The following is a 22,109-nucleotide window of genomic DNA, read 5'->3' on the forward strand; positions in this document are numbered from 1 at the left end:
AATGTCCTGCACTCGCTCTGTGGCATCCTTAACCCTGGCACCAGGGAAACACAACCATCCCGGAGTCATGTCTATAGCCACAGAAGCACCTGCCCGTCCTCAAACCCCAGAAACTCCTATCCATACAGCACTTCCACTATTCCTCCTCCCCTCCAGTGCAGCTGAGCCACATGTGGTACCATGAGACCTGGCTCTTGCTACAGTCCCTGAGGAACCATCTCACTCACCAGTATCCAAAATGAAAAGGTGGTTAGAGAGCAAGATAGCCTCAGGGGATTCGTGCACTACCTGCCTGTTTCTCTTAGATCCTCTGGTGGTCACCCATTTCCTATCTGCCTGTGTACCTCTCAGCTGCGGTGTGACCACTTCTCTAATTATGCTATCCTCATAATTCTGAGCCTTGCGGATGCACCACAGTGACTCCAGCCGTCGCTCAAGCTCTAAAACTCAAAGCTCAAGATTCTGCAGCTTGTGACACTTCCTGTGCATGTAGTCATTGAGGGCACATTGTGCCTGCACGACTTCCCACATCCTGCAGGATGCACATTCCACATGAACGAGCTGCACTGGCATACCTTAAACTTTATATGAGGTGTTTACTACAGTCAGGTATAATTTAATAACTCACCTGTCACTCACCAATCATCTCCACTGTCCCAAGCCTGGAAACACCTATACTTAGCAGCCAATCAATCTAGGGGACACCTGTGACATCACTTTTAGATGTTTTTTCTCCACTCACGCTGTTTTCACTCTCCCGACTGTTTCTCCACTCACGCTGTTTTCACTCTCCCGACTGTCTCTCCTCTCGCGCTGCTTTCAATCTCCCAACTGTCTCTCCTCTCGCGCTGCTTTCAATCTCCCAACTGTCTCTCCTCTCGCGCTGTTTTCAATCTCCCGACTGTCTCTCCTCTCGCGCTGTTTTCAATCTCCCGACTGTCTCTCCTCTCGCGCTGCTTTCAATCTCCCGACTGTCTCTCCTCTCGCGCTGTTTTCAATCTCCCGACTGTCTCTCCTCTCACGCTGTTTTCAATCTCCCAACTGTCTCTCCTCTCGCTCTGTTTTCAATCTCCCGACTGCCTCTCCTCTCGCTCTGTTTCCAATCCCCTGAACAGAAAATGCGGCCAATAATCAGGAAGTCTGACTGAGTGTGTGACCACTCTCAGCATTGCACCCGGCCCAATGCCCCTGATCCCTCCATTGGTGTTATTTCTCCTGCCCCACTACATTCTGAAATACCTTCCCCCCCCCCCCCCCGCTAATTCCAGCCTCATGTGCCTCCCAGATTTTAATTGCTTCATCATAGGTGACCCTGTCTTCAGTTGTTTGGGCTCCAATCTCTGGAATTCCTTCACTATACCTCTCTGCTTCCCTGACTTACTTTCCTCTTTTTGGACATTCCTTAAAACCTGCCTCTTTGACCGTGGTTTTAGCCCCATGACCTTATGTACCTTGGTGTGATCATTTGTTTTCTAATTGCTCTAGTGAAGCACCGGGGGATGGGTAGAGAAATATTAGTTGTTGTTGGACTATCCATATAAACATCGTTGAAGTTGGGGATTCCGCAGTGAGTAACTGACCTCCCGACTCTCCAAAGCCTGCCCACCATCTACAAGGCACATCTCAGGAGTACAGTGGAATACTCCCCACTTGCCTGGGTGAGTGCAGCTCCAACAACACTCAAGCAGCTCAACACCATCCAGGACAAAGCAGCCCCACTTGATTGGCACCCCATCCACAAACATTCACTCCCTACATCACTGACACACAGTAGCAGCAGTGCTTACCACCACCCCCCCGCAACCCCCCCCGCCCCACCCCAGGTACAAGACGCACTGCAGAAACTGGAATTTCCCCTCCAAGTCACTCACCATCCTGACTTGGAAATATATCAGCTGTTCCTTCACTGTTGCTGGGTCAAAATCCTGCAACTCCCTCCCTAACAGCACTGTGGATGTACCTACACCACACAGACTGCATCAGTTCAAGAAGGCAGCTCACCACTACCTTCTCAAGGGCAATTAGGGATGGGCAATAAATGCTGGCCCAGCCAGTGAAGCCCCACACCGCATAATGAAGAAAAAGGATTTCTTTACAATGCAGCTTAGAAAGGATATTTGATGCTGGGAGGGAGTGCGGTGCAGATTCACCAGAATGTTACCAGGACTCCAAAGGCTAGGGCGCAGAAAGGTGGTATATGCTAGACTCCCATTGCCTGGAATATCGAAGATGATGGGGTGATTGTTTTAGGCTTTTAGGATTGTTAAAGAGTAGGTACATTTTCCATTGCTGGGGAGTCTAGAACAAGGAGACATAGCCTTGAAATCAAAGGCAGACACTCAGAAGGGAAGTTAGCAAACACTTAATACAAGGGGTTGAAGTATAGAACTCTCTCTCAAAAAAAGTAGTTGATGCTAATTTAATTTATAATTTTAAATCTGAGGTCCATTTGCTTTTGTTAGACAAGCATATATCAACAGCAAACTACAAAAGCTTGCATTTCTATAGCACCCTTAATGCAATAAGACATCTCAGGCTACCTTTTCAAAGCGTTAAAAATCAAAATATGACATTGAAGTATGCGAGGCGACATTAGAATATGTGACTCTAATCGATGAGGTAGGTATTAAAGAATATCTTAAAGGGGGAAAGAGAGACAGAGAGATTTAGGGGAGGAAATTCCAGACTTTAGGAGGGGTGAGGTCATGGAGAGTTTTAGAAACAATTGCTAAACTTAATACCCTCCCCAGAGGGGAGTTTGGAAACTGGGTGGAATTTAATCAGGTTGGAGGGTTTGGACCCTCTCAGCTCACTGCTTTGCCCCAATTATATCTGGGGCAGGAAGGCTTCTGGGTGGCTTTCTAGCCTCACTGCCAATTAATGCCCTCTTGGCCTCATCACACTGGTACTGGTATTTGACCAATAGCGGGCAGGAGGACTTGCCATACAGGGGAGCCTGAAAAGCAAAGCCCTGTCTGAGGTTTGCTTGTGGGCTCCTGTGAGGTGGGGATTTGGGTCAGTGCCTGATTGAGGGACCCTGCTTTGGGACAGGGGAACCGGTTTAGAGCTGCCAACTTGCCACCCTCTCCCATGACCCCCACTTCACAACCCCAATCCTGCCCTCACACCTGTGGCCTGGGTCCCTGGCTAATCCTGGCCTCTGCTGGGGACATTACCAGCAGCTACCACCACTCCCACGCGCACTGCCCACAATGAACAGCTACCGGCCTCTGATTGGCCAGCCGCTCTTGGGGGGACAGGATTGGATTTCCACCCCTGGGTCCTTGAAGCCAGGAAAGGCCCTGCCACTGCCTGATTGGCACTTGATAGGCAGGCCTCCCCCAGATGGGGTGATGCAGGCCTCTCAACATCTGTTCAGCCAATGGCCGAGACCCCTGTCACCTGGATTAAATACTGCCCAAGGATACAAACTCAAAATCAACACATCGCTTATCTTACAGGTCAGTAGGCACAGGGGTGGACAGTGAACAAGATTTGGTGCAAACTAGGTAGCTGAGTTTTAGGTGGCACAAGTTTACAGAGGGTAGAACAAGGGAGGACAGGCAGGATTGGGTGGATATAGTCAAGTCTCAGAGGTAGCAAAGGCCTGGGTGAGGGTTCCAGCTCCAGAAGAGCTGAGGCAGGGGCAGAGTTGAATGGTGTTACGGAGATGGAAAGAGGTGGTCTTATGGACAATACAGAGAAGGGTCGGAAGTTCACCCCAGGATTAAATCTGACACTGAGATTGTGAACAATGTGATTGAGGCTCAGACAAATCCAGAAAGAGACATGGAGTCAATGGCGAGGGAGCAGAATTTGTAGAGGGGACATAAGACAATTGCTTTGTTCATCCCAATATTTCATTTAAGGAAATTCCTGCTCATCCACTATACAGAGGTAGGCAGGGCAAGCCAGGTGGATGGGGTAGGGTCAGGGGAGTGATGATCTCATTGAATGATGGGAAGGGTGACGCTTGTCCTCCTTGGGTTGTGTAGCTGATTAGATTGTGTCTACTTTCCACAGGCCTTTGGTGCAGTGGAAGCCATGTCAGACAGGATCTGTATCCATTCCAAAGGGCAGGTCAATGTGGACATCTCAGCTGAGGACCTCCTGACCTGCTGTAAACTGGAATGTGGGAATGGGTAAGTGCTTCTGTACAACGAGGGTGACAATGATTACGAGACGAAGGAAGTACGAGCGCAGATGGATGGCGACTGCAAAGAGGGTGGGTGTGCCAACCATTTTAGCAGTGAAGATATTTCTAGCCATGGACTTGATTGCATAGTTACAAAATTGTAATATTAGCCTGGCGATTGGGAACTTCTGATTGGCTACAATTTATTCGCACCTGAGCAACAGCACGGGGTTAGATACAGAGCAAAGCTCCCTCTACACTGTCCCCATCAAACACTCCCAGTACAGGTACAGCACGGTGTTAGATACAGAGTAAACCTCCCTCTACACTGTCCCCATCAAACACTCCCAGTACAGGTACAGCACGGTGTTAGATACAGAGTAAACCTCCCTCTACACTGTCCCCATCAAACATTCCCAGGACAGGTACAGCACGGGGTTAGATACAGAGTAAATCTCCCTCTACACCGTCCCCATCAAACACTCCCAGGACAGGTACAGCACGGGGTTAGATACAGAGTAAATCTCCCTCTACACTGTCCCCATCAAACACTCCCAGGACAGGTACAGCACAGGGTTAGATACAGAGTAAAGCTCCCTCTACACTGTCCCCATCAAACACTCCCAGGACAGGTACAGCACGGGGTTAGATACAGAGTAAATCTCCCTCTACACTGTCCCCATCAAACACTCCCAGGACAGGTACAGCACGGGGTTAGATACAGAGTAAATCTCCCTCTACACCGTCCCCATCAAACACTCCCGGGACAGGTACAGCACGGGGTTAGATACAGAGTAAAGTTCCCTCTACACTGTCCCCATCAAACACTCCCAGGACAGGTACAGCACGGGGTTAGATACAGAGTAAAGCTCCCTCTACACTGTCCCCATCAAACACTCCCAGGACAGGTACAGCACGGGGTTAGATACAGAGTAAAGTTCCCTCTACACTGTCCCCATCAAACACTCCCAGGACAGGTACAGCACGGGGTTAGATACAGAGTAAAGCTCCCTCTACACTGTCCCCATCAAACACTCCCAGGACAGGTACAGCACGGGGTTATTTACAGAGTAAAGTTCCCTCTACACTGTCCCCATCAAACACTCCCAGGACAGGTACAGCACGGGGTTAGATACAGAGTAAACCTCCCTCTACACTGTCCCATCAAACACTCCCAGGACAGGTACAGCACGGGGTTAGATACAGAGTAAATCTCCCTCTACACTGTCCCCATCAAACACTCCCAGGACAGGTACAGCACGGGGTTAGATACAGAGTAAATCTCCCTCTACACTGTCCCCATCAAACACTCCCAGGACAGGTACAGCACGGGGTTAGATACAGAGTAAATCTCCCTCTACACTGTCCCCATCAAACACTCCCAGGACAGGTACAGCACGGGGTTAGATACAGAGTAAATCTCCCTCTACACTGTCCCCATCAAACACTCCCAGGACAGGTACAGCACGGGGTTAGATACAGAGTAAATCTCCCTCTACACTGTCCCCATCAAACACTCCCAGGACAGGTACAGCACGGGGTTAGATACAGAGTAAATCTCCCTCTACACTGTCCCCATCAAACACTCCCAGGACAGGTACAGCACGGGGTTAGATACAGAGTAAATCTCCCTCTACACTGTCCCCATCAAACACTCCCAGGACTGGTACAGCACGGGGTTAGATACAGAGTAAAGCTCCCTCTACACTGTCCCCATCAAACACTCCCAGGACAGGTACAGCACGGAGTTAGATACAGAGTTAAGCTCCCTGTACACTTCCCCATCAAACACTCCCAGGACAGGTACAGCACGGGGTTAGATACTGAGTAAATCTCCCTCTACACTGTCCCCATCAAACACTCCCAGGACAGGTACAGCATGGGGTTAGATACAGAGTAAATCTCCCTCTACACTGTCCCCATCAAACACTCCCAGGACAGGTACAGCACGGGGTTAGATACAGAGTAATGCTCCCTCTACACCGTCCCCATCAAACACTCCCAGGACAGGTACAGCACGGGGTTAGATACAGAGTAAAGCTCCCTCTACACTGTCCCCATCAAACACTCCCAGGACAGGTACAGCACGGGGTTAGATACAGAGTAAATCTCCCTGTACACCGTCCCCATCAAACACTCCCAGGAATGTACAGCACGGGGTTAGATACAGAGTAAATCTCCCTCTACACTGTCCCCATCAAACACTCCCAGGGCAGGTACATTATGGGGTTAGATACAAAGTAAATCCCCCTCTACACTCTCCCCATCAAACACTCCCAGGACAGGTACAGCATGGGGTTAGATACAGAGTAAATCTCCCTCTACACTGTCCCCATCAAACACTCCCAGGACAGGTACAGCACGGGGTTAGATACAGAGTAAATCTCCCTCTACACTGTCCCCATCAAACACTCCCAGGGCAGGTACAGCACGGGGTTAGATACAGAGTAAAGCTCCCTCTACACTGTCCCCATCAAACACTCCCAGGACAGGTACAGCACGGGGTTAGGTACAGAGTAAATCTCCCTCTACACTGTCCCCATCAAACACTCCCAGGACAGGTACAGCATGGGGTTAGATACAGAGTAAATCTCCCTGTACACCGTCCCCATCAAACACTCCCAGGACAGCTACAGCACGGGGTTAGATACAGAGTAAATCTCCCTCTACACTGTCCCCATCAAACACTCCCAGGGCAGGTACATTATGGGGTTAGATACAAAGTAAATCCCCCTCTACACTCTCCCCATCAAACACTCCCAGGACAGGTACAGCACAGGGTTAGATACAGAGTAAATCTCCCTCTACACTCTCCCCATCAAACACTCCCAGGACAGGTACAGCACGGGGTTAGATACAGAGTAAAGCTCCCTCTACACTGTCACCATCAAACACTCCCAGGACAGGTACAGCACGGGGTTAGATACAGGGTAAAGCTCCCTCTACACCGTCCCCATCAAACACTCCCAGGACAGGTACAGCACGGGGTTAGATACAGAGTAAAGCTCCCTCTACACCGTCCCCATCAAACATTCCCAGGACAGGTACAGCACGGGGTTAGATACAGAGTAAATCTCACTCTACACTGTCCCCATCAAACACTCCCAGGACAGGTACAGCACGGGGTTAGATACAGAGTAAATCTCCCTCTACACTGTCCCCATCAAACACTCCCAGGACAGGTACAGCACGGGGTTAGATAGAGAGTAAATCTCCCTCTACACTGTCCCCATCAAACACTCCCAGTACAGGTACAGCACGGGGTTAGATACAGAGTAAATCTCCCTCTACACTGTCCCCATCAAACACTCCCAGGACAGGTACAGCACGGGGTTAGATACAGAGTAAATCTCCCTCTACACCGTCCCCATCAAACACTCCCAGGACAGGTACAGCACGGGGTTAGATACAGAGTAAAACTCCCTCTACACTGTCCCCATCAAACACTCCCAGGACAGGTACAGCACGGGGTTAGATACAGAGTAAAACTCCCTCTACACTGTCCCCATCAAACACTCCCAGGACAGGTACAGCACGGGGTTAGATACAGAGTAAAGCTCCCTCTACACTGTCCCATCAAACACTCCCAGGAATGCACAGCACGGGGTTAGATACTGAGTAAATCTCCCTCTACACTTCCCCATCAAACACTCCCAGGACAGGTACAGCACGGGGTTAGATACAGAGTAAAACTCCCTCTACAGTGTCCCCATCAAACACTCCCAGGAGAGGTACAGCACAGGGTTAGATACAGAGTAATGCTCCCTCTACACTGTCCCCATCAAACACTCCCAGGACAGGTACAGCACGGGGTTAGATACAGAGTAAAGCTCCCTCTACACTGTCCCCATCAAACACTCCCGGGACAGGTACAGCACGGGGTTAGGTACAGAGTAAAGCTCCCTGTAAACTGTCCCCATCAAACACTCCCAGGTCAGGTACAGCACAGGGTTAGATACAGAGTAAATCTCCCTCTACACTGTCCCCATCAAACACTCCTAGGACAGGTACAGCACGGGGTTAGATACAGAGTAAATCTCCCTCTACACTGTCCCCATCAAACACTTCCAGGACAGGTACAGCACGGGGTTAGATACAGAGTAAATCTCCCTCTACACTTCCCCATCAAACACTCCCAGGACAGGTACAGCACGGGGTTAGATACAGAGTAAAACTCCCTCTACACTGTCCCCATCAAACACTCCCAGGGCAGGTACAGCACGGGGTTAGATACAGAGTAAAGCTCCCTCTACACTGTCCCCATCAAACACTCCCAGGGCAGGTACAGCATGGGGTTAGATACAGAGTAAATCTCCCTCTACACCGTCCCCATCAAACACTCCCAGGACAGCTACAGCACAGGGTTAGATACAGAGTAAATCTCCCTCTACACTGTCCCCATCAAACACTCCCAGGGCAGGTACATTATGGGGTTAGATACAAAGTAAATCCCCCTCTACACTCTCCCCATCAAACACTCCCAGTACAGGTACAGCACGGGGTTAGATACAGAGTAAAGCTCCCTCTACACCGTCCCCATCAAACATTCCCAGGACAGGTACAGCACGGGGTTAGATACAGAGTAAATCTCACTCTACACTGTCCCCATCAAACACTCCCAGGACAGGTACAGCACGGGGTTAGATACAGAGTAAATCTCCCTCTACACTGTCCCCATCAAACACTCCCAGGACAGGTACAGCACGGGGTTAGATACAGAGTAAATCTCCCTCTACACTGTCCCCATCAAACACTCCCAGTACAGGTACAGCACGGGGTTAGATACAGAGTAAATCTCCCTCTACACTGTCCCCATCAAACACTCCCAGGACAGGTACAGCACGGGGTTAGATACAGAGTAAAACTCCCTCTACACTGTCCCCATCAAACACTCCCAGGACAGGTACAGCACGGGGTTAGATACAGAGTAAAGCTCCCTCTACACTGTCCCATCAAACACTCCCAGGAATGTACAGCACGGGGTTAGATACTGAGTAAATCTCCCTCTACACTTCCCCATCAAACACTCCCAGGACAGGTACAGCACGGGGTTAGATACAGAGTAAAGTTCCCTCTACACTGTCCCCATCAAACACTCCCAGGACAGGTACAGCACAGGGTTAGATACAGAGTAAAACTCCCTCTACACTGTCCCCATCAAACACTCCCAGGGCAGGTACAGCACGGGGTTAGATACAGAGTAAATCTCCCTCTACACTGTCACCATCAAACACTCCCAGGAATGTACAGCACGGGGTTAGATACAGAGTAAATCTCCCTCTACACTGTCCCCATCAAACACTCCCAGGACAGGTACAGCACGGGGTTAGATACAGAGTAAAGCTCCCTCTACACCGTCCCCATCAAAAACTCTCAGGACAGGTACAGCACGGGGTTAGATACAGAGTAAAGCTCACTCTACAGTGTCCCCATCAAACTCTCCCAGGACAGGTACAGCACGGGGTTAGATACAGAGTAAAACTCCCTCTACACTGTCCCCATCAAACACTCCCAGGACAGGTACAGCACGGGGTTAGATACAGAGTAAAACTCCCTCTACACTGTCCCCATCAAACACTCCCAGGACAGGTACAGCACGGGGTTAGATACAGAGTAAAGCTCCCTCTACACTGTCCCATCAAACACTCCCAGGAATGTACAGCACGGGGTTAGATACTGAGTAAATCTCCCTCTACACTTCCCCATCAAACACTCCCAGGACAGGTACAGCACGGGGTTAGATACAGAGTAAAGTTCCCTCTACACTGTCCCCATCAAACACTCCCAGGACAGGTACAGCACAGGGTTAGATACAGAGTAAAACTCCCTCTACACTGTCCCCATCAAACACTCCCAGGAATGTACAGCACGGGGTTAGATACAGAGTAAATCTCCCTCTACACTGTCCCCATCAAACACTCCCAGGACAGGTACAGCACGGGGTTAGATACAGAGTAAAGCTCCCTCTACACCGTCCCCATCAAAAACTCTCAGGACAGGTACAGCACGGGGTTAGATACAGAGTAAAGCTCCCTCTACACTGTCCCCATCAAACACTCCCAGGACAGGTACAGCACGGGGTTAGATACAGAGTAAAGCTCCCTCTACACTGTCCCCATCAAACACTCCCAGGACAGGTACAGCACGGGGTTAGATACAGAGTAAATCTCCCTCTACACTGTCCCCATCAAACACTCCCAGGACAGGTACAGCATTTGGTTAGATACAGAGTAATGCTCCCTCTACACTGTCCCATCAAACACTCCCAGGACAGGTACAGCACGGGGTTAGATACAGAGTAATGCTCCCTCTACACTGTCCCATCAAACACTCCCAGGACAGGTACAGCACGGGGTTAGATACAGAGTAAATCTCCCTCTACACTGTCCCCATCAAACACTCCCAGTACAGGTACAGCACGGGGTTAGATACAGAGTAAATGTCCCTCTACACTGTCCCCATCAAACACTCCCAGGACAGGTACAGCACGGGGTCAGATACAGAGTAAAGCTCACTCTACACTGTCCCCATCAAACACTCCCAGTACAGGTACAGCACGGGGTTAGATACAGAGTAAATCTCCCTCTACACTGTCCCCATCAAACACTCCCAGGACAGGTACAGCATGGGGTTAGATACAGAGTAAATCTCCCTCTACACTGTCCCCATCAAACACTCCCAGGACAGGTACAGCACGGGGTTAGATACAGAGTAAATCTCCCTCTACACTGTCCCCATCAAACACTCCCAGGACAGGTACAGCATGGGGTTAGATACAGAGTAAAACTCCCTCTACACTGTCCCCATCAAACACTCCCAGGACAGGTACAGCACGGGGTTAGATACAGAGTAAATCTCCCTGTACACCGTCCCCATCAAACATTCCCAGGACAGGTACAGCACGGGGTTAGATACAGAGTAAATCTCCCTGTACACCGTCCCCATCAAACACTCCCAGGGCAGGTACAGCACGGGGTTAGATACAGAGTAAAGCTCCCTCTACACTGTCCCCATCAAACACTCCCAGGACAGGTACAGCATGGGATTAGATACAGAGTAAAGCTCCCTCTACACCGTCCCCATCAAACACTCCAAGGACAGGTACAGCACGGGGTTAGATACAGAGTAAATCTCCCTCTACACTGTCCCCATCAAACACTCCCAGGACAGGTACAGCACGGGGTTAGATACAGAGTAAAGCTCCCTCTACACCGTCCCCATCAAACACTCCCAGGACAGGTACAGCACGGGGTTAGATACAGAGTAAATCTCCCTCTACACTGTCCCCATCAAACACTCCCAGGACAGGTACAGCACGGGGTTAGATACAGAGTAAATCTCCCTCTACACTGTCCCCATCAAACACTCCCAGGGCAGGTACAGCACGGGGTTAGATACAGAGTAATGCTCCCTTTTCTTGGAGCGGATGCTGAGAGGAGACTTGAAAGAAATTTTCAAAATCATGATGGTCCTGGACAGAGCCGACAAGGAGAAACTGTTCCTGCTCGTAATTGGATCGAGACCCAGGGGGCACAGTTTTAAAGCGTTTTGCAAAAGAAGCACATATGATGTCGGGAACAGCTTTTTCACATAGAGTGTAGTTAGGGTCTGGAATGCATGGCCTGGAATTGTGGTGGAGGCAGGTTCAATTGAGGCATTCAAGACATCATTATTGATGATTATTTAAATAGAAACAACGCGCAGGGTTACGGGGAAAAGGCAGGAGAATGGCACTGGGTTAAAATGCTCAGAGAGCCGGTGCAGACAAGATGGGCTTGATTAGCCTCCTTCTATACCATAACAATTCTGTGATTCTGAGATATTGAGTCTGTGGCCAAGCGGCTACACTACTGAAGTTTTCAGAAGTTGGTTTACAATTTATGGATTACCAGAAATGTTGGTGTTAGATAATGATCCACAGTTTAAGCCGGAGGTTTTGACATATTTCAGTAAGACTGAAGCCAAACCCTGTCTAATACCCCACCATATCACTCAGCATCGACTGGTAATGCCTCTCTAATACCCCACCATATCACTCAGCATTGACTGGTAATGCCTCTCTAATAGCCCACAATATCACACAGCATCGACTGGTAATGCCTCTCTAATACCCCACCATATCACTCAGCATCGACTGGTAATGCCTCTCTAATACCCCACAATATCACTCAGCATCGACTGGTAATGCTTCTCTAATACCCCTCCATATCACTCAGCATCGACTGGTACCCCTGGTACCTCTTGAATACCCCACCATATGACTCAGCATCGACTGGTAATGCCTCTCTAATACCCCACCATATCACTCAGCATCGACTGGTAATGCCTCTAATACCCCACCATATCACTCAGCATTTACTGGTAATGCCTCTAATGCCCCACCATATCACTCAGCATTTACTGGTAATGCCTCTAATACCCCAACATATCACTCAGCATCGACTGGTAATGCCTCTAATACCCCACAATATCACTCAGCATCGACTGGTATCTCTGGTACCTCTTGAATACCCCAACATATCACTCAGCATCGACTGGTAATGCCTCTTTAATACCCCACCATATCACTCAGCATCGACTGGTAATGCCTCTCTAATACCCCACCATATCACTCAGCATCGACTGGTAATGCCTCTCTAATACCCCACCATATCACTCAGCATCGACTGGTAATGCCTCTCTAATACCCCACCATATCACTCAGCATCGACTGGTAATGCCTCTCTAATACCCCACCATATCACTCAGCATCGACTGGTAATGCCTCTTTAATACCCCACCATATCACTCAGCATCGACTGGTAATGCCTCTCTAATACCCCACTATATCACTCAGCATCGACTGGTAATGCCTCTCTAATACCCCACCATATCACTCAGCATCGACTGGTAATGCCTCTCTAATACCCCACCATATCACTCAGCATCGACTGGTAATGCCTCTCTAATACCCTACCATATCACTCAGCATCGACTGGTAATGCCTCTCTAATACCCCACCATATCACTCAGCATCGACTGGTAATGCCTCTCTAATACCCCACCATATCACTCAGCATTGACTGGTAATGCCTCTCTAATACCCCACCATATCACTCAGCATCGACTGGTAATGCCTCTCTAATACCCCCCCATATCACTCAGCATCGACTGGTAATGCCTCTCTAATACCCCACCATATCACTCAGCATCGACTGGTAATGCCTCTCTAATACCCCACCATATCACTCAGCATCGACTGGTAATGCCTCTCTAATACCCCACCATATCACTCAGCATCGACTGGTAATGCCTCTCTAATACCCCACCATATCACTCAGCATCGACTGGTAATGCCTCTCTAATACCCCACCATATCACTCAGCATCGACTGGTAATGCCTCTCTAATACCCCACCATATCACTCAGCATTGACTGGTAATGCCTCTCTAATACCCCACCATATCACTCAGCATCGACTGGTAATGCCTCTCTAATACCCCCCCATATCACTCAGCATCGACTGGTAATGCCTCTCTAATACCCCACCATATCACTCAGCATCGACTGGTAATGCCTCTCTAATACCCCACCATATCACTCAGCATCGACTGGTAATGCCTCTCTAATACCCCACCATATCACTCAGCATCGACTGGTAATGCCTCTCTAATATCCCACCATATCACTCAGCATCGACTGGTAATGCCTCTCTAATACCCCACCATATCACTCAGCATCGACTGGTAATGCCTCTCTAATACCCCACCATATCACTCAGCATCGACTGGTAATGCCTCTCTAATACCCCACCATATCACGCAGCATCGACTGGTAATGCCTCTCTAATACCCCACCATATCACTCAGCATCGACTGGTAATGCCTCTTTAATACCCCACCATATCACTCAGCATCGACTGGTAATGCCTCTTTAATACCCCACCATATCACTCAGCATTGACTGGTAATGCCTCTCTAATACCCCACCATATCACTCAGCATTGACTGGTGATGCAGCAAGTGTACAGGTCAGAAGTGGGGATGTTTGCTGATGATTGCACGGTGTTCAGCACCATTCGTAACACCTCAGATACTGAAGCAGCCCATGTCCAAATGCAGCAAGACCTGGACAATATCCAGGCTTGGGCTGACAAGTGGCAAGTAACATTCGTGCCACACAAGTGTCAGGCAATGATCATCTCCAACAAGAGAGAATGCAGCCATCGCCCCTTGACATTCAATGGCATTACCATCACTGAATCCCCCACTTTCAACATCCTGGGGGTTACCATTGACCAGAAACTGAACTAGACTAGCCATTTAAATATTGTGGCTACAAGAGCAGATCAGAGGCTGGGAATCCTGTGGTGAGTAACTCAACTCCTGACTCCCCAAAACCTGTCCACCATCTACAAGGCACAAGTCAGGAGTGTGATGGAATACTCTCCACTTGCCTGGATGAGTGCAGCTCCAACAACACTTATGCACATCAACACCACCAAGGACAAAGCAGCCCGCTTGATTGGCACCACATCCACAAACATTCACTCCCTCCAGCACTGACACACAGTAACAGCAGTGTGTACCCCCCCATGTACAAGACGCACTGCAGAAACTGGAAGTTCCCTTCCAAGTCACTCACCATCCTGACTTGGAAATATATCGGCCGTTCCTTCACTGTCGCTGGGTCAAAATCCTGGCACTCCCTCCCTAACAGCACTGTGGGTGTACCTACACCACATGGACTGCAGCGATTCAAGAAGGCAGCTTACCACCACCTTCTGAAGGGCAACTAGGGATGGGCAATAATTGTTGACCCAGCCAGTGAAGCCCACATCCCATCAATGATTAAAAGATTGTGAAGAAGTCTTTGCAAAAGTATTTGCTGGGTGACAAATAATTTCCATGTTTCCCTTGGCACAAGCGAAACAAATTTCTCTTCCCTTACAGAATAATCCTACAATCTACAACAAGTGTTACTGGGAGTCAGATTAATGAGGGGATTTAGAAGTTATCATAGCAGTAATTTGTAGATCTATGTATGTATTTAAACTCATTCCTTCTATTAATAAAGGTTTGATTTAGATTTGTAAGAAGCCTATAAGACTCGGTGATCTTATCACTGCTAAATTCAATGCACACATTTCCAAACCTATACAAATTGCAAAACAAGTTGTAGCAGTGGTTTCAAGTTTCCCTTTGGGATTTGAGACACTCAGCATTTACCATCAGCTGTGCCATAACACTGCTTCAGTCAACCCAACACTTCCCTCTACCTTTCACTACTTCATCTCATAACATTAAGCATTTGGTCACACAGCCTAATATCTCATGTTTATGTTTGTTAACACTTCTGTGAAGCACCTTAGAATGTTTTACCACAGTAAAGGCACTATATAAATGCAAGTTGTTGTTGTCTAAAATTGTTTCACTTTTCACCAGTTGCAATGGTGGCTACCCTTCCGGAGCCTGGGAATTCTGGACTCAAGATGGTCTCGTTTCAGGAGGTCTTTACCAGTCACATATAGGTTAGTGACCCGGGTCAGTGTCTGGTTTAGCCTTGGGGTGTGCTTGTGGTTACTCATGGGTCAGCGTGAGGTTAGGTGTGGGTCAGTGTCTGGGGTCGATGTGGGTCAGTGTCTGGGGTCGGTGTGGGTCAGTGTCTGGGGTCGGTGTGGGTCAGTGTCTGGGGTCGGTGTGGATCAGTGTCTTGGGTCGGTGTGGGTCAGTGTCTGGGGTCGGTGTGGGTCAGTGTCTGGTGTCAGTGTGGGTCAGTGTCTGGTGTCAGTGTGGGTCAGTGTCTGGGGTCGGTGTGGGTCAGTGTCTGGGGTCGGTGTGGGTCAGTGTCTGGTGTCAGTGTGGGTCAGTGTCTGGTGTCAGTGTGGGTCAGTGTCTGGGGTCGGTGTGGGTCAGTGTCTGGGGTCGGTGTGGGTCAGTGTCTGGTGTCAGTGTGGGTCAGTGTCTGGGGTCGGTGTGGGTCAGTGTCTGGGGTCGGTGTGGATCAGTGTCTGGGGTCGGTGTGGGTCAGTGTCTGGGGTCGGTGTGGGTCAGTGTCTGGGGTCGGTGTGGATCAGTGTCTGGGGTCGGTGTGGATCAGTGTCTGGGGTCGGTGTGGGTCAGTGTCTGGGGTCGGTGTGGGTCAGTGTCTGGGGTCGGTGTGGGTCAGTGTCTGGGGTCGGTGTGGGTCAGTGTCTGGGGTCGGTGTGAGTCAGTGTCTGGGGTCGGTGTGGGTCAGTGTCTGGGGTCGGTGTGGGTCAGTGTCTGGGGTCGGTGTGGGTCAGTGTCTGGGGTCGGTGTGGGTCAGTGTCTGGGGTCGGTGTGGGTCAGTGTCTGGGCTCGGTGTGGGTCAGTGTCTGGGCTCGGTGTGGGTCAGTGTCTGGGGTCGGTGTGGGTCAGTGTCTGGGGTCGGTGTGGGTCAGTGTCTGGGGTCGGTGTGGGTCAGTGTCTGGGGTCGGTGTGGGTCAGTGTCTGGGGTCGGTGTGGGTCAGTGTCTGGTGTCGGTGTGGGTCAGTGTCTGGGGTCGGTGTGGGTCAGTGTCTGGGGTCGGTGTGGATCAGTGTTTGGGGATGGCGAGGTCGGTGTTTGAGGTTACGCAGGGTTAGTTTTGGGAATGAGCAGAGTTGGGTATTTGGCAATGGATCAGTGGGGTCAGGTACTCGTCAGTGTCTGAAGCTGAGAGCAGGTCAGCATTTGGGGTAAGAGGCGGATCAGTATCTGGGGTCAAGTACATGTTAGTTATCTGCAGCCAGGTTTAGTATCTTGAGCTGAGCATGGGTCATGGTCTGGAATCCGAGACAGTGCAAGCTTTCAAATCTCCCAAGTCTTCACTGTTGGTCTTGCTTTGACACTCACCTCCTCCATAGGTTGTCGGCCATACTCAATTCCCCCATGTGAACACCATGTTAATGGATCTCGGCCACACTGCAGTGGAGAGGTTGAGACTCCCAGATGCTCCAAGCAATGTGAAGCCGGTTACACCCCAAAGTACCGCAGTGACAAACATTATGGTAAGTGGAGCCAGAAGAGACAGGAACAGGCACAGAACGGTCAGGTAGACCAGGACAAGTAGGCATTGTAAACGAAATATTTGTTGGCTCACATGGTTTGTACCAATGTGTGCATAGGGGTGTGTCTGTCCACCTGTGTGCTACTACGTTATTCATAGGGGTGTCTGTCTATCCGTGTGCTACTACATTAATCATAGGGGTGTCTGTCTATCCGTGTGCTACTACATTAATCATAGGGGTGTCTGTCTATCCGTGTGCTACTACATTATTCATAGGGCTGCGCCTGTCTATCCGTGTGCTACTACATTAATCATAGGGGTGTCTGTCTATCCGTGTGCTACTACATTAATCATAGGGGTGTCTGTCTATCCGTGTGCTACTACATTAATCATAGGGGTGTCTGTCTATCCGTGTGCTACTACATTAATCATAGGGGTGTCTGTCTATCCGTGTGCTACTACATTATTCATAGGGGTGTCTGTCTATCCGTGTGCTACTACATTAATCATAGGGGTGTCTGTCTATCCGTGTGCTACTACATTAATCATAGGGGTGTCTGTCTATCCGTGTGCTACTACATTAATCATAGGGGTGTCTGTCTATCCGTGTGCTACTACGTTATTCATAGGGGTGTCTGTCTATCCGTGTGCTACTACATTAATCATAGGGGTGTCTGTCTATCCGTGTGCTACTACATTATTCATAGGGGTGTCTGTCTATCTGTGTGCTACTACATTAATCATAGGGGTGTCTGTCTATCCGTGTGCTACTACATTAATCATAGGGGTGTCTGTCTATCCGTGTGCTACTACATTAATCATAGGGGTGTCTGTCTATCCGTGTGCTACTACATTAATCATAGGGGTGCCTGTCTATCCGTGTGCTACTACATTATTCATAGGGGTGTCTGTCTATCCGTGTGCTACTACATTAATCATAGGGGTGTCTGTCTATCCGTGTGCTACTACATTATTCATAGGGCTGCGTCTGTCTATCCGTGTGCTACTACATTAATCATAGGGGTGTCTGTCTATCCGTGTGCTACTACATTAATCATAGGGGTGTCTGTCTATCCGTGTGCTACTATATTAATCATAGGGGTGTCTGTCTATCCGTGTGCTACTACATTAATCATAGGGGTGTCTGTCTATCCGTGTGCTACTACATTAATCATAGGGGTGTCTGTCTATCCGTGTGCTACTACATTAATCATAGGGGTGTCTGTCTATCCGTGTGCTACTACATTATTCATAGGGGTGTCTGTCTATCCGTGTGCTACTACATTAATCATAGGGGTGTCTGTCTATCCGTGTGCTACTACATTAATCATAGGGGTGTCTGTCTATCCGTGTGCTACTACATTAAACATAGGGCTGTGCCTGTCTATCCGTGTGCTACTACATTAATCATAGGGGTGTCTGTCTATCCGTGTGCTACTACATTATTCATAGGGGTGTCTGTCTATCCGTGTGCTACTACATTAATCATAGGGGTGTCTGTCTATCCGTGTGCTACTACATTATTCATAGGGCTGCGCCTGTCTATCCGTGTGCTACTACATTAATCATAGGGGTGTCTGTCTATCCGTGTGCTACTACATTAATCATAGGGGTGTCTGTCTATCCGTGTGCTACTACATTAATCATAGGGGTGTCTGTCTATCCGTGTGCTACTACATTAATCATAGGGGTGTCTGTCTATCCGTGTGCTACTACATTATTCATAGGGGTGTCTGTCTATCCGTGTGCTACTACATTAATCATAGGGGTGTCTGTCTATCCGTGTGCTACTACATTAATCATAGGGGTGTCTGTCTATCCGTGTGCTACTACATTAATCATAGGGGTGTCTGTCTATCCGTGTGCTACTACGTTATTCATAGGGGTGTCTGTCTATCCGTGTGCTACTACATTAATCATAGGGGTGTCTGTCTATCCGTGTGCTACTACATTATTCATAGGGGTGTCTGTCTATCTGTGTGCTACTACATTAATCATAGGGGTGTCTGTCTATCCGTGTGCTACTACATTAATCATAGGGGTGTCTGTCTATCCGTGTGCTACTACATTAATCATAGGGGTGTCTGTCTATCCGTGTGCTACTACATTAATCATAGGGGTGCCTGTCTATCCGTGTGCTACTACATTATTCATAGGGGTGTCTGTCTATCCGTGTGCTACTACATTAATCATAGGGGTGTCTGTCTATCCGTGTGCTACTACATTATTCATAGGGCTGCGTCTGTCGATCCGTGTGCTACTACATTAATCATAGGGGTGTCTGTCTATCCGTGTGCTACTACATTAATCATAGGGGTGTCTGTCTATCCGTGTGCTACTATATTAATCATAGGGGTGTCTGTCTATCCGTGTGCTACTACATTAATCATAGGGGTGTCTGTCTATCCGTGTGCTACTACATTAATCATAGGGGTGTCTGTCTATCCGTGTGCTACTACATTAATCATAGGGGTGTCTGTCTATCCGTGTGCTACTACATTATTCATAGGGGTGTCTGTCTATCCGTGTGCTACTACATTAATCATAGGGGTGTCTCTCTATCCGTGTGCTACTACATTAATCATAGGGGTGTCTGTCTATCCGTGTGCTACTACATTAATCATAGGGGTGTCTGTCTATCCGTGTGCTACTACATTATTCATAGGGGTGTCTGTCTATCCGTGTGCTACTACATTATTCATAGGGCTGCGCCTGTCTATCCGTGTGCTACTAAATTATTCATAGGGCTGAGCCTGTCTATCCGTGTGCTACTACATTATTCATAGGGCTGCGCCTGTCTATCCATGTGCTACTACATTATTCATAGGGGTGTCTGTCTATCCGTGTGCTACTACATTATTCATAGGGGTGTCTGTCTATCCGTGTGCTACTACAATATTCATAGGGGTGTCTGTCTATCCGTGTGCTACTACATTATTCATAGGGGTGTCTGTCTATCCGTGTGCTACTACATTATTCATAGGGGTGTCTGTCTATCCGTGTGCTACTACATTATTCATAGGGCTGCGTCTTTCTATCCGTGTGCTACTACATTATTCATAGGGGTGCATCTGTCTATCCGTGGGCTACTACATTATTCATAGGGGTGTCTGTCCATCCGTGTGCTACTACATTATTCATAGGGGTCTCTGTCTATCCGTGTGCTACTACATTATTCATAGGGCTGCGTCTTTCTATCCGTGTGCTACTACATTATTCATAGGGGTGCATCTGTCTATCCGTGTGCTACTACATTATTCATAGGGGTGTCTGTCCATCCGTGCGCTACTACATTATTCATAGGGGTGTCTGTCCATCCGTGTGCTACTACATTATTCATAGGGGTGTCTGTCTATCCGTGTGCTACTACATTATTCATAGGGGTGTCTGTCTATCCGTGTGCTACTACATTATTCATAGGGGTGTCTGTCTATCCGTGTGCTACTACATTATTCATAGGGCTGCGCCTGTCTATCCGTGTGCTACTACATTATTCATAGGGGTGTCTGTCCATCCGTGTGCTACTACATTATTCATAGGGGTGTCTGTCCATCCGTGTGCTACTACATTATTCATAGGGGTGTGTGTCTATCCGTGTACTACTACATTATTCATAGGGGTGTCTGTCTATCCGTGTGCTACTACATTATTCATAGGGGTGTATGTCCATCCGTGTGCTATTACATTATTCATAGGGGTGTCTGTCTATCCGTGTGCTACTACATTATTCATAGGGATGTCTGTCTATCCGTGTGCTACTACATTATTCAGAAGGGGTGTCTGTCTATCCGTGTGCTACTACATTATTCATAGGGGTGTCTGTCTATCCGTGTGCTACTACATTATTCATAGGGGTGTCTGTCTATCCGTGTGCTACTACATTATTCATAGGGGTGTCTGTCTATCCGTGTGCTACTACATTAATCATAGGGGTGTCTGTCCTATCCGTGTGCTACTACATTAATCATAGGGGTGTCTGTCTATCCGTGTGCTGCTACATTATTCATAGGGGTGTCTGTCTATCCGTGTGCTACTACATTAATCATAGGGGTGTCTGTCTATCCGTGTGCTACTACATTAATCATAGGGGTGTCTGTCTATCCGTGTGTGCTACTACATTATTCATAGGGGTGTCTGTCTATCCGTGTGCTACTACATTAATCATAGGGGTTGTCTATCCGTGTGTGCTACTACATTAATCATAGGGGTGTCTATCCGTGTGGCTACTACATTAATCATAGGGGTGTCTATCCCGTGTGCTACTACATTATTCATAGGGGTGTCTGTCTATACGTTTGCTACTACATTTATCATAGGGGTGTGTCTATCCGTGTGTACTACATAATCATAGGGGTGTCTATCCGTGTGCTACTACATTATTCATTAGGGTTGTCTGCTATCCGTGTGCTACTACATTAATCATAGGGTGTTGTCTATCCGTGTGCTACTACAATTAATCATAGGGGTGTCTATCCGTGTGCTACTACATTAATCATAGGGGTGTCTATCCATGTGCTACTACATTAATCATAGGGGTGTCTATCCGTGTGCTACTACATTAATCATAGGGGTGTCTATCCGTGTGCTACTACATTAATCATAGGGGTGTCTATCCTGTGTGCTAACTACATTAATCATAGGGGTGTCTATCGTGTGCTACTACATTAATCATAGGGGTGTCTATCCGTGTGCTACTACATTAATCATAGAAGTGTCTATCCGTGTGCTACTACATTAATCATAGGGTTGACTATCCGTGTGCTACTACATTAATCATAGGGGTGTCTATCCGTGTGCTACTACATTATTCATAGGGGTGTCTGTCTATCCGTTGTGCTACTACATTAATCATAGGGGTGTCTATCCGTGTGCTACTACATTAATCATAGGGGTGTCTATCCGTGTGCTACTACATTAATCATAGGGGTGTCTATCCGTGTGCTACTACATTAATCATAGGGGTGTCTATCCGTGTGCTACTACATTA

At 48.4% G+C, this 22,109-nt stretch overlaps 1 protein-coding gene across 1 annotated transcript in view; it reads left to right on the plus strand.

Annotated features, from left to right (window-relative positions):
* Window positions 1-22,109, plus strand: part of LOC121289043 (cathepsin B-like) — a 170,408-nt gene that overhangs the window by 138,610 nt on the left and 9,689 nt on the right. The window contains exons 2-4 of the mRNA XM_041207978.1: window positions 4,024-4,142; window positions 15,559-15,644; window positions 16,980-17,123. Coding sequence (XP_041063912.1) covers window positions 4,024-4,142; window positions 15,559-15,644; window positions 16,980-17,123 — 349 coding nt within the window. The remainder of the gene's footprint in view (window positions 1-4,023; window positions 4,143-15,558; window positions 15,645-16,979; window positions 17,124-22,109) is intronic.

Source organism: Carcharodon carcharias, chromosome 2 (assembly GCF_017639515.1).
Source record: "Carcharodon carcharias isolate sCarCar2 chromosome 2, sCarCar2.pri, whole genome shotgun sequence".
Classification (NCBI taxonomy): Eukaryota; Metazoa; Chordata; class Chondrichthyes; order Lamniformes; family Lamnidae; genus Carcharodon; species Carcharodon carcharias.